The following is a 20,439-nucleotide window of genomic DNA, read 5'->3' as shown; positions in this document are numbered from 1 at the left end:
ATATTATTCACCCATTAAAATTCTGAGATTTAGCATGTCTGATAAGTGCATCATCCAAATGACATAAATTATATTCTTTATGGAGATGTAGCTTATTGTCAGTTTTTAAACACAACAATTTATGCACATCTGCAAAAAAAAAAGTTTGCTAGTAAATTCACAGTAAATAAAAAAAGGAAAGAAAAATAGATGTTTAATGTTATGCCATGTAGGGAAAATTAGCTGTTTAAATTGAGCTATTGTATTCTCCATCAAATATGCAAGACAGACTAGCAGATCAGCTCGAAATGGGGAAATTTGGCTAATTTAGTATTTCTGATTCGTCCAGCGATAAATTAATGCAGGAACTTAGAGTATTCAATAATTATGCATAAGATATTTACTCCATGGGCACTGGAAATTATACCCTAACTACAGCGAGACAGCATTTGAAGAGCATGTAGCAGCATCAGCAATTTAAGGCAGTGGCCCTTATAAACAAATAAGACACGTGTGTTTAAAAATAGACCAAACTTTATTGAACTATTCTATGACACAGAAACTAATCTAAGACATAAACAACAAACACACCAACATACACACACACGCACACACACACACACACATGCAAACACACCAAGACACGCATGCACACACACACACACACACACACACACAAACACACAAACACACCAACACACACACGCACACACACCAACACACGCACGCACACACACACACACACAGGGGTTCCCAAACTTTTCCAGGGCAAGGCCCCCCAAATGACATTAACATTTGACCGAGCCCCCCCCCCCCCCCTTTTGCAAGAGGTCTTTAAAACACATTAAAAATACAGACTTCTGAATATATCCCCCTTTTTTATTAATAATTACATCTTACATCTTTACATTACATTACAGTAGGAATTGATATTGTGTGTGTGTGTGTGTGTGTGTGTGTGTGCGTGTGTGAGAGAGAGAGAGTATTTATCTTTCACACCAAGTTGTTGAGGCCTCCCGGGCGCCCCCTGGCGGTCTCCACTTTGAAAACCACTGCACTAACACACACGTACGCGCACACACACACTAACACACGTGGTCCCCACTCCAGCCCACTAGTTGGCGAGAATGCTCCTATTGTTTGTCTGCCAACACCAGAATCAGAAACAGTAGAAGAAGAGGAGGAGTCATAACAGGAATATCCTAAGTTGGAGCTAGAAGGTCTGGAGCAGGCAGTTTTGCGCCCCTGTTGTTCCTAATGCGTCCAGTAGGGGGAGACTGTACAGTATAAATCAGTGCAGATTTAATAACGGACCAAATCTAAAAGCGACACGAATAAGGAGGTATGTTAAATAATCTGCTCAGGTTTTTGTTGTTCTTTCTGGGTGGGCCGTGTATCTGCCTGTTCCAGGTCTACACCCTCTCCATTTAGTGGAGCCACGTGTGTGTGAGACGCAGCTCAAGCGCCACTCAGCCTTGTCCATGTGGTGAGAGGATTTGATTTGAAAGGAGGAATGATAGACAGTAATCGCTTCTCTTCTACACCAGGGTGAGTACTCTCCATTTCTGAAGCTCCATCCAAACCACTGTGCTGTAGATGGCAGGCTAATGAAGAGATGTTTCACTGCGTGTAGACTACTGAACATGTCGCTGATCCTTTCTTTGAATTTTATAGTATATGATATAATGAGTGTGATGTGGTTTTCCTGTTTGCTCGTTTAATCCATTAAACACAGCGCTGACGGTAAACAAAGCGGACATTGTGTTTCATGTCGTCCTTGTATGAAGGAGAAGAAAAACATAGTCTGAAGGACTCGCTTTAAAACATAAAGAGCTCATTGAGAGGCGGATGTAATTTCTTTGTATTGGTTTATTCTTTACATTAATGTATATTTCACGCTCCCGGAGTTATGACGTATAGCACATGTTGCTCGCGCGCCACGCAGGAAAATGACGTAGTTCTCACTCGCTTGATCGATAATGTAGCAAGTTCGGATCATTTTACTGAGTTGGCTCTTTGAATCTCGTTCAGCAAAATGAACGAAATGACTCGAGAAAAAAGATTCGTTCATTTCAGCAGAATATAATTAAAATTTTACATGTTCAATTCCCCAACACATCTAGTACTTAATAAACTTATATATATATATATAAACAAACAAACAAAAACTGTAGGCTAATGCAACCAAGGCCGAATTACGAGAAACAGAAATGATTCATTAATTGCTTAGAATTAGGTCTTCAGGCTATACAGTCTGTTAGTTCACCTCCCAATCCGAGTCTTTCTTTCTTTTAACACGTCACATTTGTCACGTCTGTTCCCCGGAAACAGAAAGAATTAGATCACGTCTCGAATCTTCGGATTCGAGTCGTTCGTTTATCCCGTTTCCGGTACTGCATGAACGACTCGAACCCGAAGACTAATCATTTCTGTTTCCTGTACAGAACCTATGGTGATGTTGCTGCGCATGCGCGGTCAACACAATATGAACGAATCACTCTCTGAGACAACTCGTTGTTCCTGAGTCATATTAAAGATTCGTTGAAAATCATCGAATCGTTCATGAACACATCACTAATAGCAAATAGACCTGGAGTGGAAGTTTGCTTTAAATGATACGCTAAATTTATCCTACCGAGTGTTTCCTAGAACTAAACGTTCTTCATATTAAGAACTAAAAACTGCACTTCTGTGGCTATTAATGGGTCATAAAACGAGGTGATGAGATAATGGGTGTGTTACATTGAAGACACTACCATACAGGTGGAAAGAAGCTGGGTCATGTGAATTTCATTTTGAAAGCTATTTAGATCCATTGCAGCTATGAAATGTCTTCTATTAAACTGTTAAATCACTATCAAAACTTAACAAGAAAGCGCTTTTGTGTGTTCATATCTTATATAAGATTTACGCTCTGCTCACTTCGGACAGTTTTCTATAAATATGTACATCTATGGCCCGATTGGTCGGAGCAGACAGGAAGTCTATGGGATTGGAGAAAGACCAGGTGATGATGTGGCCATTGTAACCTCAGATTCCTGTTCCTGGCTGACAGGAGTCGAACCTAACGTGGTCTTCTGTTGTTGTAGTCCGTCCGCCTCAATGTTTGAGGCTCACCGTGGTTGTAAAGAAGGGTTATTTGCGTTACTGAAGCTTTCATCTTCCCATTCTCCTCTGACCTCTGTCATCAGCAAGGCGTTTTCACACGCAGAACTGTCATGCACTGGATGTTTTTTTGTTTTCCTGCACCATTCTGGGTACGGCCTGTTGTTGAGACTGTTGTTAGTGAAAATCCCAAGAGGTCAGCAGTTTCTGAAGTACTCAAACCAGCACACTATCAAAGTTCACATTTTTCCTCATTCTGATGTTGGACGTGAACATATTATTTTATACATTGTGCTGTTGCCAGATGATTTGTTGATTGGATCAAAGCATTGATGTAAATCTTTTCTGGATGCTTAAACTGCTTCAGGTTCACCAGAAGTAGGATGTTTGGAGACTCAGGAGACCAAGAGCCAGGTTATAGTCAAAGAGATGGGTTATTATGCGTGCAGAGTGACCCTACAGCGTTTCGTAGACTAAGTCTTAGTCTAAACATAAGTTGGATACAGTTTTTGGCTTTTGTACATGCAAGCAACATACCCAAGGCCAGTTAAGGAAAGCATGAGAGAAAATCAAAAGAGAAAACACCTTGATGAAAACACAATCAAGGATAGAAACCCAAAAATGCCATGAGTGAACAAAAATCACATTGAACTGTTCTTAAATGATTCAATCATAATCATCTAAAGGAAGGATAAATATTTCACATCATGAATGAGTAGGTTTGCAGGTGTTCCTTTATCAAGTGTATTCAGTGTGGGGGGAAAATAAATATTCAGACACCTTTTGTCTTTTAATATACTTTCAGTGCATATATCAATTTACACACAATGTATTTAACTTTGTGCTTACAATGTATTATGACTTTTGTTTTTTAATTCAATTAAGTTGTGAGGCATGGATATGTAGAAAAGTCTGATTTCTTTGGAGTTTTGGAGGTTGATATTAGGTTGGCATTACTTGTAGAGCGAAATGCAGACGCCCGGTTTCTTTCTGCCATCTCGGTTAAAGTGACACGTTGACAGTGTCGTCTGAGTAAACTGACATTAGCTGACATTAATGTATTAGCCTGAGTATACAGAAACATGCTACTCCATTAACTGTGATGTCAGTAATGCACGTCACCTGAAAAGGCAACACCACAGCTCCTGGATGTGACGAGATCAGACAAAACTGTCTGAGGTTTGTGTCTTTTATACATAATAATCTAAATTAAACATATACAGTTTTGCCTGAGATGCTGAATCTAACACAGTACTAAGGGTTTAGTACTAACTGTGGGATTATTCAGGCTTTATTACCTGGTAGTAACATTAGCCCAATAGCTTGAGCGCAAAACTAAGACACTTTGGGATTGAAGAGATATTAGGGGGAAATTATGTGACTTTTCCTTTTTGGATAAATTAAAGCTTAAAACCATCATTACATGTTGACGATGTGCAGGAGAATCAAGATTAATTGACTAAAGAGCATGTGTGTTAATCTTTGCCTTTTATGAACTTGGAAGAAAAAAAAGTCCTGGTTTGCCCCACTGAGGGGGAACCCATAAAGGCTCTATGCAGAAACCTACATCAGAGGGTTTCTCTTTTCAAAACGAATGTCCTTAGTATGTTATCATTTCTATAGTAACTCACGCAGGCACATTTATGGTTCACACGTTTGCCTCGCACCTTCAGGGTTGGGGGTTCGAATCCCTTTTCCACCCTGGGTGTGTGGAGGTTGCATGTTCTAACTGTACTTCGGGGGTTTCCTCTGGGTACTCCAGTTTCCTCCCCCAGTCCAAAGACATGCGTTTATCATTCCCAAATTGTCCATAGTGTGTGAATATGGTCGCAACCCCGTCCAGGGTGTCCCCCGCTTTGTGCCTCGAGTCCTCTGGGATTGACACCATTCTCCCCCACGACCCTGAGTAGGGTAAGTGGTACAGAAAATAGATGGAGGGATGTTTTCTGTGAGGAGTCCTCAGCATTTTTGGAAGGAGTCTCCAGTTTCAGTACTTTGTAACAGTCAGAGGTAACGGTGTAACTGAGTTCTCCGCCAATGGATGGAGGGATTTGCAGTTTTCGGTTTCCCTTTAACATGACAAAACAAGCTGTGTCGTTCTTGTCTTAATAACTTGAAGATAAGGGAGATAAAACTGTTTATCACTATCATTTAAGTGATAACAGGAACTTGCTTTATGAACGTTCTATGACGGTAAATGTAACTATATAAAAAATTATGTTCTTCTTTACTTATTAAAAGTTAGTGGACAGTGGGGGTAGTGGATTAACCAGTCAGGGTGCTCAAAAATCATACTGGTGTCCCTGAGTAAATGTTTATATATCCCACTACTTATGCTTTGCATGAGTTAACATGGGGAGAGTTTATAACAAGAGGCCCAGTCTCGTGTGAAAGATTCCCAGAAACACAAAACAGAGCTCTGTGGCAACAAAGTCAAATGTATTTTCAGAAGCAGATTATCTGTTCAGTTCGTGCAGACTGAAGGCTAAAGCAGTCATCCACCATCAGCAAAAATGCTTCAAATCATTGCTTATAAAAATAAAGTTGATGGCTAATTGCTAAAGAACTACGCTAACTAAAGATAGCGACGACTTTCTCAAAAGCGCCAACTGATATTTACAGCCGGTATCGTGACTCAAATATGACGAGGGTGTACCTTTATATTCCTAATGGACACGGAAGTTAAAGATGATTACTTGCTATATTGACCAAAGAGAAAAACACATTCTCATCAAGTAATCTGGATTTTATTAATAAGAAACAAATGTGAATATTTTCAACCCCCATGTATTTAAAAAAAAAAAAAAAAAAAAAAAAAATTATGTATAAGTATCAAGACATAGCAGAACTAGCGACGACAAACAGCACAAAACAGACAAACCACCAAAATATTGAGACCACATCTGTCCGATCCCAAAAGTACAGACAGTAGCATTTTTGAAAGCTAAAGCAAACGCAACCAGTGATGGAATTTACGCAGCAAGATAACCACTCTCTTCATTGTAACTGAGGGTGTGGGGTTTTTTATTGTTTTAATATCTCATCAGGAGTCATGCTATGCAATTCCTAGTGAAAATATACTTTGCAGATGTTGCCCTTCCTGAGATCTATCAAATAGTTTATACCCAACTGGGGGGAGGGGTCAAAACATTATTTCATTGACCTTCACAAGCAATCTACCTTTAGATATTCTCTACCTTATACTTCCATGGTTCCATTAAGTGCACCTTTCAGAAGCCAAGAATGCTTAACTGTGTACAGAGTGCACAAATTCTTTCAGCTCAAGAAACCTTTAATTATCAAAGTATTTGCCCTGCCCCCAAGGTGACTTAAGTCAGCCATGCCTGCCAGCAGCCAACTTAACAACCCATATCCAAACACTGCTTTCAAATGTCCATGTCCCATATACACCATCAGCTTTCTAAAAAAAATTATAATCTAGAACTTTTGGGCTAATGTTCTATGTAGAACAGAGAAATAGTTCCAAGTAGAACCCATTTAGAAAGCTAGAACTGTTAACCCTTGAGAAACCCTTTAAGATTGTTCCTGTATATTAACCACAGTCTTAGAAAATTATTGAAATAGAATATTGAAGGGTAATTTGGTTTGTCCCTCTTGGGACAAGAAGTTTAAAAACGATTTTTGCTTTACGAAACAATTCCAAGTAGAACCTCTCCAGAAAGCTAGAACTGTTAAGCTCCCAAAGAATTACTATATAGGAACTACACACTTAGGAAAACTGGTTCCTTAAGGGTTAAATTGAGAACTTTTGGTATGTATAAATCCCCTATGGTGGTATGTATAAATCCTTTGACAAGGAAACCAAGTGCTCCAAGGAGAACCACAACAAGAAGCTAAGAACCATTGAAAAACACCCTATATCGAGAAAACACTTAAGCCTAGAACCTTAAAGAGCTCTTTGTCTCTCCAGTGAAATTATTAATGGTTCTATGTAGATGGCTAGAACCATTAAGCACCCAAAGAAACCTTTTTTTTCTAAGAGTAGTCCCTGTATAGTAACTAAATTCTTATGGTTCAATGGCTCAGTCAAGATCTGTAAAGGGTTCTTTGACAGTGTTTCCATATGAGTGTGAGCTCCAAGTAGAACTTCTACAGAAAGCTATGAAGACTTAATTATCCAAAGAACCCTTGACAGACACCCTTTCTAAAAGCAGCAGCGTGATATATAGTACCTATAGTGCCACTGTATCTAATCACAAAATTTCAAATGAAGGATGATTATGTTTCTTGAAAGAAATTAAAAAACTAATGTGAATCACAGCTGGCACTTGAGAGGCCCAATCCCCATTAGCCTAAATTTCTTTATCCAAATCCTTCTCCCATGTCCCTGCTGTCCCTGAGAGAACCCACTGGTTAAGATACGAATGAGGGCGCACGTGATGCTCAAAATGGCGGCTGTATTATGCAAGTCCCAGCCCCTCCCATAAAAAAGAACCAATCAGCTGGTTGGATAAGACCAGATTTTAAGACTGATGGATGTGCATATCTACAGTGCTTTCCTTTATTGTGGAAAAGTGTGCATGCGCAGTAGTCTGTGCAACCTGAAAAGAAAAACCTTTACATGTTAATTAAGCAAAGACCATTACATACTCCATTGTTTTTTGCATCTATTTTAAATCTGTGCTTGAAAGGTCATCTTGTCAATCAATTTCTTGTCTCTCCTCATTCAAGTAGATTGAAGCCGGCTCTCCTATGACTTAAAATAACTGCCTGGGCGTGTTGCCAAAATGGCCACCAAGTTGCCAGATTTTACAATACAAACTTCTCCCATCCCTCTCTCCCAAATGTCCACCTCCCACTTTGCATGAGCCAGATTTACTGTACGCTTTCTATGCATTCATGGCCGAGGTGCTGGAAGCTTCATGAGAGTCGTATATTCGACTAACAATGTGGTTCACAATATATGCAAATGAGAGCCATGGGAAACTCTGCAGTGGTCAAAGTGCTTAGAATGAAGAATCCTATAAGGAGAGGAATAAAAGTGTGCTCCTTGTCACAGGGCTCTTTAACTTGCATGCAGATTGTTCAAACTTTTTCTAAAGGTCCAGTTACATAAAATTCCTTATAAAGGTTCAAATAAGCGACTAACGTTACCAAAAGGTGACAACCAGTACATTTTAATGCTTAGTCATTAGTGATGAGTTTACACCTATAAAAAACTATCTGAAATGGCTGTTTTATCTATGGCCACTCCCACAGCCCATTTGACAACTCCTGCAGTTATTTTTGCACCTGCCAGCGATGAACGCATACTTCTCCAACTGTTCATCTTTAAGCACAGTGGAGGATTTGCTTAAGACAGGGGTTCCCAAACTTTTCCAGGGCAAGGACCCCCAAATGGCATTAACATTTGACCGAGGCCCCCCCTTTACGAGATGTCTTTAAAATACATTAAAAATACAGACTTCTGAATATATCCCCCCTTTTTTTTTTTATTAATAATTACATCTTACATCTTTACATTACATTACATTAGGAATTGATTGTGTTGTGTGTGGTTGTCTGCGAGTGAAAAAGAAAAAATCATGTATTTATTTATTTTTCACACCAAATTGTTGAAACGCCCACCACATGTTGTTTGTGTTGTTGCTGGCTCCATAAATCTGAACCAGAACAAACAGTCGGCATGTACGCTCACAAACGCAAGAGACTGGGAGAAAGATGCTCACCTTTATTGGGACTTATTTAGTCTTCGCCTTGTAGTGGCTGGCATGTGTAATCCGTGCATACAAGTGTACATGCATCATAAACCACAATGACTCAACGTTTCCTGCAAAGTCTCGCGTTAACCCTTGTGCTTTGTTTCTGACACCAGCTCCTAGGACTCGACTAAACAATGGAGACTCAAGAGGGAACACCTAGAGACAGGTGAGTTTGATTCACTGCCTGTTTGTACACAGAAAGCTATGATGTCATACCGTAACACCCCCCCCCCTCTCTACCCCTCCACCCCCCGTCTCTCTCTTCACAGTTGGCATTTTGTAGGAATTATTTTCTTTATCCTTGGACTGGGGACACTACTGCCCTGGAATTTTTTCATGACTGCTTCATTGGTAACAATCTATCTATCTATAATATATACATATATACACCCGTGGACACATGTATACGCTGCAGACTATCAGATATACACCTTCACACTACTTTGGACCGTTTTGCATGACAAATGAGCTCCTTTTCCAGAAACAAGAAATCATGGCTTGTTTTTGAAAGAGTGCCTGCAGTGAATAGTTCACCTGCTTATCCACGGTTTGCACATATTGAGCATTTTAGTGAGATAGTTGGCTTCCTCGTGTTCTAAAGCTTTCCTGATAAGAATTTTTTATTTAATTTTTTAAAATCTGGTCCTTTCAGCCTTGTTTGTGTTTCAAACCTGAGGCATTTTATTTGATTACATACCATTCCATATTTTGCCCTGTGCAGTATGTTTGCAGTGTTTTAATGATTAGTGATTGTTACTCTATTAAATATTAACAGTAATAAGAAAATATCTGTGTGTGTGTGTGTGTGTGTGGATAGTACTTCAATAACAGGCTGAACACGTCTGAATGGAGCAATGGCACAATGACGTCCACAAAGGAATATTATTTCAACAACTGGATGACTCTGCTTTCCCAGCTGCCCCTGCTGCTCTTCACCCTTCTCAACTCCATCCTCTACCCACGGTGAGATGCTGCGTTGTCGAATACTGAACAGTGGGATTAGAAAACCTGAAAATGTGCTTTCGCATACATTTCTCGAATGTCAGTCAAATAACACGGGCAAGTCCCTTCTCAACTCCCTGAGACGACAAGAGGAAGAAACTTTTGAGAGGAACCAGACTCGAAGGGAAACACATCCTCATCTGGGTGACACCGGAAAGTGCCATTATAAATTATTTATTTTCAATAACAATACAATAAAGTCAATGATTAAATGGGTTTCTTGTAAAAAAGACAAACATGAGATATACAGTCGCGGGCATACGATGCTTGATGATAAAAGCATCTCTCTACATTGTACATAGCATAACTTTTTTATACCCCTGAGACCTCTTCGAAGTGTATCATGACCAAAGTACCAGATGGAAGGTTCCTGAGGATCTAATCTAATCTAAGGGTTAGGGTTAAGATTCCAGAGGCTGTGAGAACAAAGGCAGAAGTTCTCCCGTGTAGACCAGGGGGTCCCAGGATCAATATGTGTGGGTGAAGGTGTGTGTGTCGGAAGAATAAAGGCACATTATATTGTAAATGTTATTTCCTAAACTTATATGATATTTATGATGTCACCACATTGCTCACCATCCAATGCCCTGAAGAATATTTTAGTTACGTATAGTTTATATAACCAGGTCTGGTTCACATGGTCTCTCTGATCCACATTCCTGACCACTGTAGTCTTAAACAACCGTCACATCCAACTCAAATTCGCCAGAAAACAGCAAAGAAAAAAATCCAGCATTGTTCCTTCTTTTTCAGAAAATTAATCATGGACACTACAGCTAATTGCAAAAGCTATCCATGCATTTTCCGTACCGCTTATCCTACACAGGGTCAGGTGGGAACCTGAAGCCTATCCCAGGGAACTTGGGGCTGAATGGGATGCCAACCCATCGCAGGACACAATCGCACACTTGTTCACACACTACAGACAGTTTGGAAATGCCAATCAGCCTACAACGCATGTCTTTGGACTGAGGGAGGAAACGCCCTGAAGCACAGGGAGAATATGCAAACTCTATGCACACACAAGGTGGAGTCAGGAATCAAACCCCCAACCCTGGAGGGGTGAGGCAAACAGGCTAACTACTAAGCCACTGGGATGGTTTTTAAATATTTCAGTTAGTACATACTACAACTAGGAACAGAAAAGAGGAAATCCAGAATTATGGAAGTGGCATTTGAACTCCGGGCCTTGGAAAAGCGTGGTGTTGTTCTGCCCAGAATTAGGAACTGAGAATGTATGTCCAATGACACGCATTGCATGCTCTTGTTTATGGCAGTGGTTCAGAGCTGCTCTCAGTTTTTTGTTTGTCCATGCTAAAGGTTAATGGTTTGGTTAATTTGGGAGATATTGGCCTCGTTGTAATGAACACAGGAGCCCTGAAGGCTGATGGCAGGAGCTCACTGTAACGGCATCCATCACTAACTCCGGTTAATCTGTTTCTGTCAGGATCTCCGAGAAGATCCGGATAGCAGGTAGCCAGGTCTTCATCCTCATCCTCTTCATCTTCACCGCCATCCTGGTCAAGGTTCCAATGGTGCAGGACCGCTTCTTCTCCATCACCATGGCAACCATCTGGTTCATAAATTGTGAGTACTGGGTGACTTTTTATTTATTTAAAGAAGACACCTTTTTATCAGTTTATAGTTGCATATAATGGAAAGTCAGCAGTTCGTGTTATAACTTTACTTTAATGTGTGTGTGTGTGTGTGTGTGTGTGTGTAGCATTTGGCGCAGTGCTGCAGGGGAGCCTTTTCGGCCTGGTAGGCTTGCTACCGCAGAAATACAGCACATTTTTCATGAGTGGACAAGGTCTGGCCGGGGCGTTCGCCGCTCTCGCCATGCTGATGGCCATCGCAAGTGAGAACACAATTCTACACTGACACACACTGTATATAGCAACACACTTGTACATAGTCAGATGACGATAGGATACTGCTTCTTTGGATTTTTACCCAAACCTTAGCGCTTTAATAAACGTAGTATAATGATAGATGTGTTTTGTGTAACAATGTGACAGGTGACACAAATGCTGAAACTGCAGCTCTTGGATATTTCATCACTCCGTGTGTGGGGACTCTGGTAACACTGATCAGCTACCTGCTGCTGCCCAAACTGGTGGGTGTGTTCATCTTTCCTTAAAAAATGCTGTTGAATTTTCACTCGGAGATTTGAATGCATATTGATGAGCGTATACTATAATAATACTATTGTCTATACTGCAAACATTGTATATATCACATAAAACAATGAAGATAAGGGAGAAAATGATCAAAAAGGCAATATCATAACTTTACTATTAACGTCAAGAGCCATGGAAACATTCACCTTTCTCAAGCTTTACAGCGAGGCTGAATTCCATCTGGCATCCTCTTCACTATAAATGCATACTTCTTAGGGTATAACCTAATAACATTAGCATATCCACTATATAATCAAAGGATTGTGAATACCTGACTATCACACTGCCATAGGTGCTTGTTGAACATCCCATTCCAGATTTAGTCTCCACTCTTCTGAGAAGGCTTTCCGCTAGATTCTGGAGCGTAGCTGTGGGGATTTGTGTTCGTTCAGCCTGAAGAGCATTAGTGAGGTCAGACATCGATGTTGGGCGAGGAAGCCTGGTGCACAGTTGCCGTTCCAGTTCATCAACAGGTGTTCGGTGCCCTGTTGGAAAGTTATTTATATGTAACATCATATTAGGCACATAGTTTGTTCACTTTCTATATTTACAAGTAGAAAACTGATATCATTTATGACATACACTGTTTAGGCCCAAAAAATTTTTGAAGAAATTCATGACTGGTGACTAAAAGGAGAGCGTAAAGAGAACAACTGTCATTTTTGTCCTTTAATAACATCAAATTCATTGTATATTCAAATAGTATTCCGCAGTGAAATTCCTTCCGACAGGTATAGTGTGTGTGTGTGTGTGTGTGTGTAGGTGTACAGTTTGTTAGTCAACAAAACTGATGCTAAAAGTCTGATTAATCCATTTTGTATACTTTACACACATGTGTTGCACAGGAGTTTGCCAGATTTTACCTCAACAAGAGCAAAGGTCAAAGCTATGAGGTTGATGCTTCTAGGGAGCTTCTACCTAAAGGTACAGTCACACACACACACACCAGACTGATATGTGAACCAGCATGGAGTGTTGTAAATAGGTAATACGATATTGATAATTCCGTACTTCACAATCCAGTATCACAATAATCCTCACAATCAGATCGAGTAGTAGCTGAAAATAAATAAATAAATAAATAATAATTTTAAGGTGTAACCAGATACGAAGGCATTATTTGGACTGAACAGATAATGCATCCTAAACTAATACAAATACAGATACAAACTGTAGTAGCTGGTTTATTTTCTTTGTTTGTTTTACTTAAATATGCAATTGTAAAGAACAGTTCTCACCGGAGTTCTTGGGAAGGGCTGCCAGGAACTTCAACTCTAAAGCCACACAAAGCACTTGAAACTAGCCCAAAATGTTCAGGTAGAGGAAAGTATAGATGCATTTTTCTTCTTTTTCCTCAGTCTTTAGATGGGAAACAAGTTAACAGTGGTGCAATACATGGAACCTGCCGACCCTGCTCACAGAATAAAAATCAAGTTAACGTTATATGAATCAGAGATGCATTATTCGTTTTTCATCAGTGGTTTGCCCCAGTAGCCCAACCTAAATCCTGCCTTACTGAGCTCCAGAGTAAAACCATATTTCTACCATTTTTCAGTACAAACAATTACAAAAATTATTTTATTTATAGAGCCGCTTCTCTATATCGCATGTTTTTCGTCCTTCTTAAATGATCGTCCTCCGGCATTAATAGAAGAAAATCTTCCTGGAACATCATATAGTCGTTTCATATAGTGAAATGCTGCATAAAGAATGCCAGAAGCACTCGGAGCGTTTATGGCTATATTGATGCATGTCAAGTCAACTGATCTGATCTTGATTTCTGATCTTTCCGGAACGTAACAAACCTTAAAAACTAAAGTAAATCTCCACTAGCAGCTACACGCCAGTACTACGTAAAGTGCTTTGAGTGTCTAGAAAAATGTAAATGTAACTAAATCTATTTCTATAACTGTAACTAAAATCTTATTCCTGATGAAAAACTGGAATTGCCGTATGGTTATGTTTCTGCTGTCATCTATCAAAAATCGATGCATTTCCAACAAAGGTCTTGTACGCGTGAATAAACAAAATTTCTTTGTTGCCATGAGCTTTGTTTTGATGGTAGACAAGCCATTCCCACTTTTTAATTAGGCTCGACTTTTTCAGTCACATTACCAATTTACTTGCTAGCAACCCAGAAGCGCTGAACCATAACAAACGCCTTCATTTTGGGATTGTTTACTTTTCATTCAGTCCTTATCTCAAATTCAGTCGTGTCATAGCGCCACTTGTCGTGCCTTAGCAACAGTGTGATAGGGATTAAGTAAAGGCAAGCTAGTTTCCTGGACAGGCTGAGAACGTTTTGTCAGGATGTAAACTGTCAGTTTCCTTATCAGTTTAGTTGTCCACGCGTCAACATTTTATACATTATATACACCATTGCAAAATCACAACCTTAACCAGGTTTTCACAGGATGTGGACGTGTGGGTGGGTCCAAACAGCAATTACTCAATGCTGTACCATCATGACTTTACTATTTACTTGCTAACATTAGTTCTTTCCTCGTTTTTGGATCTTCTGGGCCATCATTGCAAAAATTGGTCTGCAGAGGTTTCATTACCCAGTTCTAGATTGGCTGGTCGCTAGCATGCGGCTTGATTCTGAAGTTTCACAAGCATGACAAACATCCACTACAAACAACATACCACCAGAATGCCTTAGATCAGCTTTTATAATGGAACATCAGTCTTTATCTTTAGCTTATATTATTCTCTTACTCTTCTTTATGGCAGGCGTACAGGAGAATGGGGAACCTAACAGTCAGGCCACTGATTCGGTGCCCAATGGATCTCCCTGCAGTCCGGTGATTGACGTTGCCAGGCAAGCATTTGTTAGCGTTGACACTGAGCATGACAAGCAAGTAAAGAGCTCCGTGTTGGAAGTGTTAAAAAAGGTGCGTTGAGGGATTGGGTGGCTCTTTTTCTTTTCAGTATTTTCACAATAACAGTAGTTCTCTCCTAAAATCGGTAAGACGTGCTCCCTGTGAGATGGGTGAAGCAATTAATGAATGCAAGGTCATAGGGCAGCTGAACACGCTTGGAGGAGAAATTGGATAGAAATATGCAACGGTGTTGGACCACCAACATCCAACCAATTAGGCTAAAGAGGCTTTCGAGAGACCACTGATTGGATTTCATCTAATTTCCACCGAAATTGCTGACTGCGCCTTTAAATCTCTTTCTGTTTAGATTTGGGTGATGGCGTTCTGCATAACATCTGTGTTCACGGTCACACTCTCTGTCTTCCCCGCCGTCACAGTGGACGTGAAGACCGTTTACGAGGGAAAGTGGGGTATGAGCACCAAAATGCATGCATCACTCTTCAGTAAAGAAAAACCAAAATACAAATGAAAACTAACTGTAGATCCTCACTGAACTAACCTTTTACTGTTTCAGAAAATTATTTTATCCCTGTGTGCTGTTTCCTGCTCTTTAATGTGATGGACTGGATTGGAAGATCCATCACGTCTCGTGTGCGATGGGTAAATGAAAGTTATAGTGTTTATTATTTGCTTTTCTTTCTTTTATTCTGTTAATGTTTTACAGAATCTCTCTCTCTCTCTCTCACAGCCCTCTAAAGAGAGTCGGTTGTTTCCAGCGCTAGTGGTCTCCCGTGTGATCTTCATTCCTCTGCTGATGTTCTGTAATGTTCAGGAACGTCACTTCATGCCTGTGCTCTTTGGCAACGACTGGTCCTTTGCCATCATCATGGTTTTCTTCTCCGTGTCCAGCGGTTATTGCGTCTGCCTGTCTATGTCTTACGCACCACAGTAAGTGAATAAATACGTAGTGACCATCTTCAGTCACAGCCATCGATCAGAATTCAGGCGGTTACCTGCATGTTAAATTATCCATGTTGCTTCTTAACTTCATTTATTCTCAAATTTATATTCACGTCACACCTCTCTCCCAGGTTGGTGAATCCACAAGATGGAGAGACAGCAGGTGCTCTGATGACGTTCTTCCTGGCACTGGGACTTTCTTTGGGAGCTGCTCTGTCTTTCTTGCTGCGATTAATCATCTAGTCTAATCCGCACACATTTGAGGTGGCCAGGCCTGATTTACGCGATTGCTTCCTGTTGGATCCTTCACCCACACCATCTGAGAGGTGTGCTCCGTTACCAGGAAGCACTCGGGACAAAACGGGTTAATCACTTTATGCAGAATATTTTAGCATTATTTGTAAAATAATTTAGCGGAAGGACTGGAAGAAGAAGAAGAAAACTGGATGTTGGCCATTTTTATTGCGATCATTTACTGTAGTTTATATGTTTTATTTTCCAAAAGGTAAAGGGTCTTTGACAATGACCGAACAAAAGTGAATAGACAGAGCTTATTCTTGAAAAATAACCCTCAATTCACTTTATACCAAATACTGCTAGAGTAGTTAAATGAAATTGATTGGCTACTGAGTGGCATAACAAAAAAGTGATGGTGTTCTTCTCTCCTGTCAAATTGTTGTGCTCTGCAGAAGAGGGTAGATAGTGCCTTCCTTTGAGTGAGTTCAGGTGTCCTGTAATATGGAATCAGCAGCATTCTGGTGGCTAGATTCATGCAACCATGAGGAAGCAAGTGCTAGCATTCATCATCCCTAGTTGTTAGCGGTTACATAACAGGCAGGAAAATAGGCAGGGGGGAAAAAAACCCAATATACAATTTTGCCACAGTAATACAGGAGACACCTGAAAACTACTCTTTTTCCATTTTATTTATTTTTCAGCTGAAGCAACAGTGGGTGGGTCGATGGATGAATGGATGGGAGAAAGAAAGGGAATCGGCATGGATGGATTTTTTTTTTTTGAAGGATTGATTTCATAATTTTTATATTTAAAGATTTTGACTGCAGGACGTTTTAAATAATATTGATTTAAAAGGCTCTAGAGTCTTCTAGAACTGATACAACAGCCATGTACCTCCTTATTATGATCAGAGATTTCCGTTTGTATGCTGGCAGGAAATAAAGGGAAACCAGTGGTGGTTCCTTAACCAGCAGTGTAAAAATAGATGCTGGTTATGTTAACTTGTAGCCAGTAAACAGTAGCTAATCAGTAATAACTATAACCTCAGAAGCATTCACATTTCACACCTCGTTTCATTTCTATGTAAAAAGGGAAAAATTATCATACTGTGGGGTTTTGGTTTTCCAGACCACGGAGGAAGAAAGGAAGAGAGAAAGGGAAGTTTTGTGCTTATTAGTTATAAGAAACTATATATCACATTTTAAGCCTGGTTCTCAATGTACACACACACGCATGTAGAAACAGTAGATGAAGAACATTTAGTATATTTCATAATGCTTCTGTTTTACAAGCCCAGATCTGGCTAGATATTTATTGGCTCAGTGTAAAACATTTTGCATACATTTTAAGATTTTGTTTAAGATTTATTAACACTTCGCTTTTTATACAGAGAATGACCGAATTTTAAAACCATTACCAAATATTAAATATAACAAAAGTGGATTGTAATGGATTTTTTCTTTTTGGTCTACTTTGTACTTTAAAATTCATATTCAGCATAAACATTTGTAACTGTACTCTAGTAGGGAATATGTTCTTAGAATAAGGGAAAAAGTCATTGCTTGGTTTAGAGAAAATATGTTTTCCACTGAGGAATTGTTTTGACGCGTTTTTGAAGATGGCGTGCAGCGACACACACTTGCGTGAACGTTCCGAGCAAGATGTTTCCTCAAACGGTTTCCTATTTTCTCTGCGCTTGAATTTAAGGTGGAGTAAGTTACAGGCTTTTACTGAAGCTGTTTTTCATCTCTGACAGCTCGTCTGTGAGGTCATTACAGAGTGTTACGACAGCTCTGCGATTTGGCCCTGTTTTATTTCGACTGGTTAAAAAGGGAGCATGAGAGCTGAGGAGGACTTTTCTCATTTCTTTACATGCTTTTCTGCTGAATCTCTGTTTCCATGGTAGCATTTAGAAGTGTAGAGGGATCTGTTAGCACTCAGCGCTGTGCTGCAAAGTCTGTGCGCTTGTGAAAGAGTAGTGTTTGGAGAGTATAGGAAAACGTTTAAAGTCATTTTGTTCTCACAGATCCTGTCTAACATGAATTCGCCGACAGTTAAGAGTCATCTTATGTTATTTTTAAGCATTAGAAGTTTTTTTTTTTTTTAAATTGCAGAAAATTTCAGGGTTTTAATCCCAGATATGCCTGTAAATACTGACCTGACAAGTTCAGTTACCTCTTTTCTGTCATTTATTTTATTGTTATTTTTACTATTCTAGTTATGCATTATTAACCCTCCTATTATGTTATTACACATTTGAGATATTCTGGTTAATCTCTCTTTTTCTCTGAACTTTTTTGACTTTCCTTTTAGGGTCATGTGCTTATATATGCAAATATGCCTTCTTATGGCTTATCTCAGACAAGGTTTACTGTTTGAAGCTGTCCTTTGCGTGTATTTAAACTGTGGAAGTCATTTTGACACGTAACATAATGGAGGTAACTTTTCCCCCACCATAATAGGAGGGTTAAAGAAGCCGTTTTTAATGTTTATAGGCCTTGGCTTTCTGGGAGGTGAAATGTATGTAACTGCAGTTAAAAACATTGACAAAATATGAATCTTTTGAAACTGCATATGCCCCATGAGTGTTTTTTGTGGTAGGCGGAGCTAATTTCTGGTCAGGAAAATAGTGAATCCACTACATGACAGTATTTGAAATCAGTATTTCTAGTTGTTTAATAAACATTACAAATGGCAGCTTTTAATTATTCTTTTGTTTTTAAATCACAATCACTTATTTCCTAACCTTTTTTTTTTTTCCTTTTACAGTTAGGGGTTGTCTAATTTGACAGCTACAGTCCTCATACAATTTCACTTGTTCATTATTGTTTTTAATCCATTTTCTTCCCTTCCTTCTGTGTTTAAGCTTGATCAATTTAAGTACTTTATTTTATTAACTTGTGTTTTTTTGTTGTTGTTGTGAGTTTAAGAATGCTGACAGGTTTGCTCTAAACTTTAAACGAGGTGAAAATGAAAGGACTGGGGTTCTCCTAGACCTCTACTATAACATGAGTATGCTGAACTGTATTTTTGTCCAGGGAATGAATTTGTACTTTCCAATCACTATATAGACAAGAGCCATGTTTGTGGAAAGAGATTTACCCTTTAAGCTATACATCAACGACAACCTGATGGACTTGTTTCTTTCCCTTGTGCGAGCTAAATTTGGAAGCTGTTTTCCTTTCCTCAGTTTAAAAGATGTGGCATTTTTGTTATTGCTGAAATAAAATGTATTTTTTATTAAATAAATTTCTTGCCTGTTTTATGATGTGGCACCACATAGAATGAAGGAATTTGATCGGAGATAACTTTTTTTATTATTATTTATCTCCAAGAAAAAAACAACTCAATACTGGTTTTAGAATTTTCTATTTGCTAACATTAATTGCACCCCAAAGGTTAATATATTCATAACTCCCAATAACTACTGATGCATGAGGCTAAAACAGTGTATACATACACACGTTATTCAATCATTTCCCATCAATGTGAAAGTAAAGAATTGGAAACGGCATCTGTTGTATTAGTAAAAGAATAAATAAAGTAATAAAAATATGTTTCTATACTGGATATTTACAGTATTCATCACGTAAAAGGTCACAGTGTGTAACGTAAGCCAGTGTTTTTAAAATGATCTTGTATAATTTAGTGTCCTATGAGAGTATGGTGAGCGTGATGGTCCCTTTGTTTTTTTTAAAAAAATACCAACAGCCTCCTCATGCGTGACTCCCTCTGAACTCTGACCGTTGACTGCGACTATCTGATCCCCACGCTTTAGACGCCCATACTCTGCGGCTGCACCCTACGCACACACATACACGGAGTCAGTATACAAAAATATATAGGATACACAATTCTGAATTTGTAATAAAGACTTGTACCTTCCCAAACACTGTTTTTACATGGATGGGCAGGTCGCCATGGGGACTGAGCTCTCTCTGTACATTGCTGCATTCATGCTTTTCATCTTGAAAAGCATCCCCACAGCATGAAGCTGCCACCACCATGCTTCACTGTAGGGATGGTATTGGCCAGGTGATGACTGGTGCCTGGTTTCCTCCAGACATGACGCTTGCCATTCAGGCCATCAGACCACAGAATTTTGTTTCTCATGGTCTGAGAGTCCTTCAGGTGCCTTTTGGCAAACTCCAGGTGGGCTGTCATGGACCTTTTACTGAGGAGTGGCTTCCATCTGGCCACTCAACCATACAGGCCTGATTGGTGGAGTTCTGCAGAGACGGTTGTTCTTCTGGAAGGTTCTCCTCTCTCCACAGAGACACGCTGGAGCTCTGGCAGAGTGACCATCGGGTTTTTGGTCACCTCCCTGACTAAGGCTCTTCTCCCCCGATCGCTCACTTTGGCCGGGCGGCCGGCTCTAGGAAGAGTCCCGCTGGTTCCAAACTTCTTCCATTTACAGATGATGGAGGCCGC

General features: G+C 39.7%; 1 protein-coding gene across 1 annotated transcript; it reads left to right on the top strand.

The window, feature by feature from the left end:
• Positions 1-1,152: 1,152 nt before the first annotated feature.
• On the top strand, positions 1,153-20,437 carry LOC128604160 (equilibrative nucleoside transporter 2-like). The gene is made up of 13 exons (XM_053619030.1): positions 1,153-1,527; positions 8,921-8,973; positions 9,077-9,158; positions 9,625-9,770; positions 11,257-11,396; positions 11,533-11,667; positions 11,828-11,925; positions 12,835-12,913; positions 14,723-14,883; positions 15,179-15,281; positions 15,386-15,471; positions 15,560-15,759; positions 15,903-20,437. Exons 2-13 carry the CDS (start codon positions 8,942-8,944, stop codon positions 16,012-16,014), a joined length of 1,374 nt encoding a protein of 457 aa, XP_053475005.1. The 5' UTR covers positions 1,153-1,527; positions 8,921-8,941; the 3' UTR covers positions 16,015-20,437.
• Positions 20,438-20,439: the final 2 nt, after the last annotated feature.

Source organism: Ictalurus furcatus, chromosome 29 (genome assembly GCF_023375685.1).
Source record: "Ictalurus furcatus strain D&B chromosome 29, Billie_1.0, whole genome shotgun sequence".
NCBI lineage: Eukaryota > Metazoa > Chordata > Actinopteri > Siluriformes > Ictaluridae > Ictalurus > Ictalurus furcatus.
This window is presented reverse-complemented; position numbering and strand designations above follow the sequence as displayed.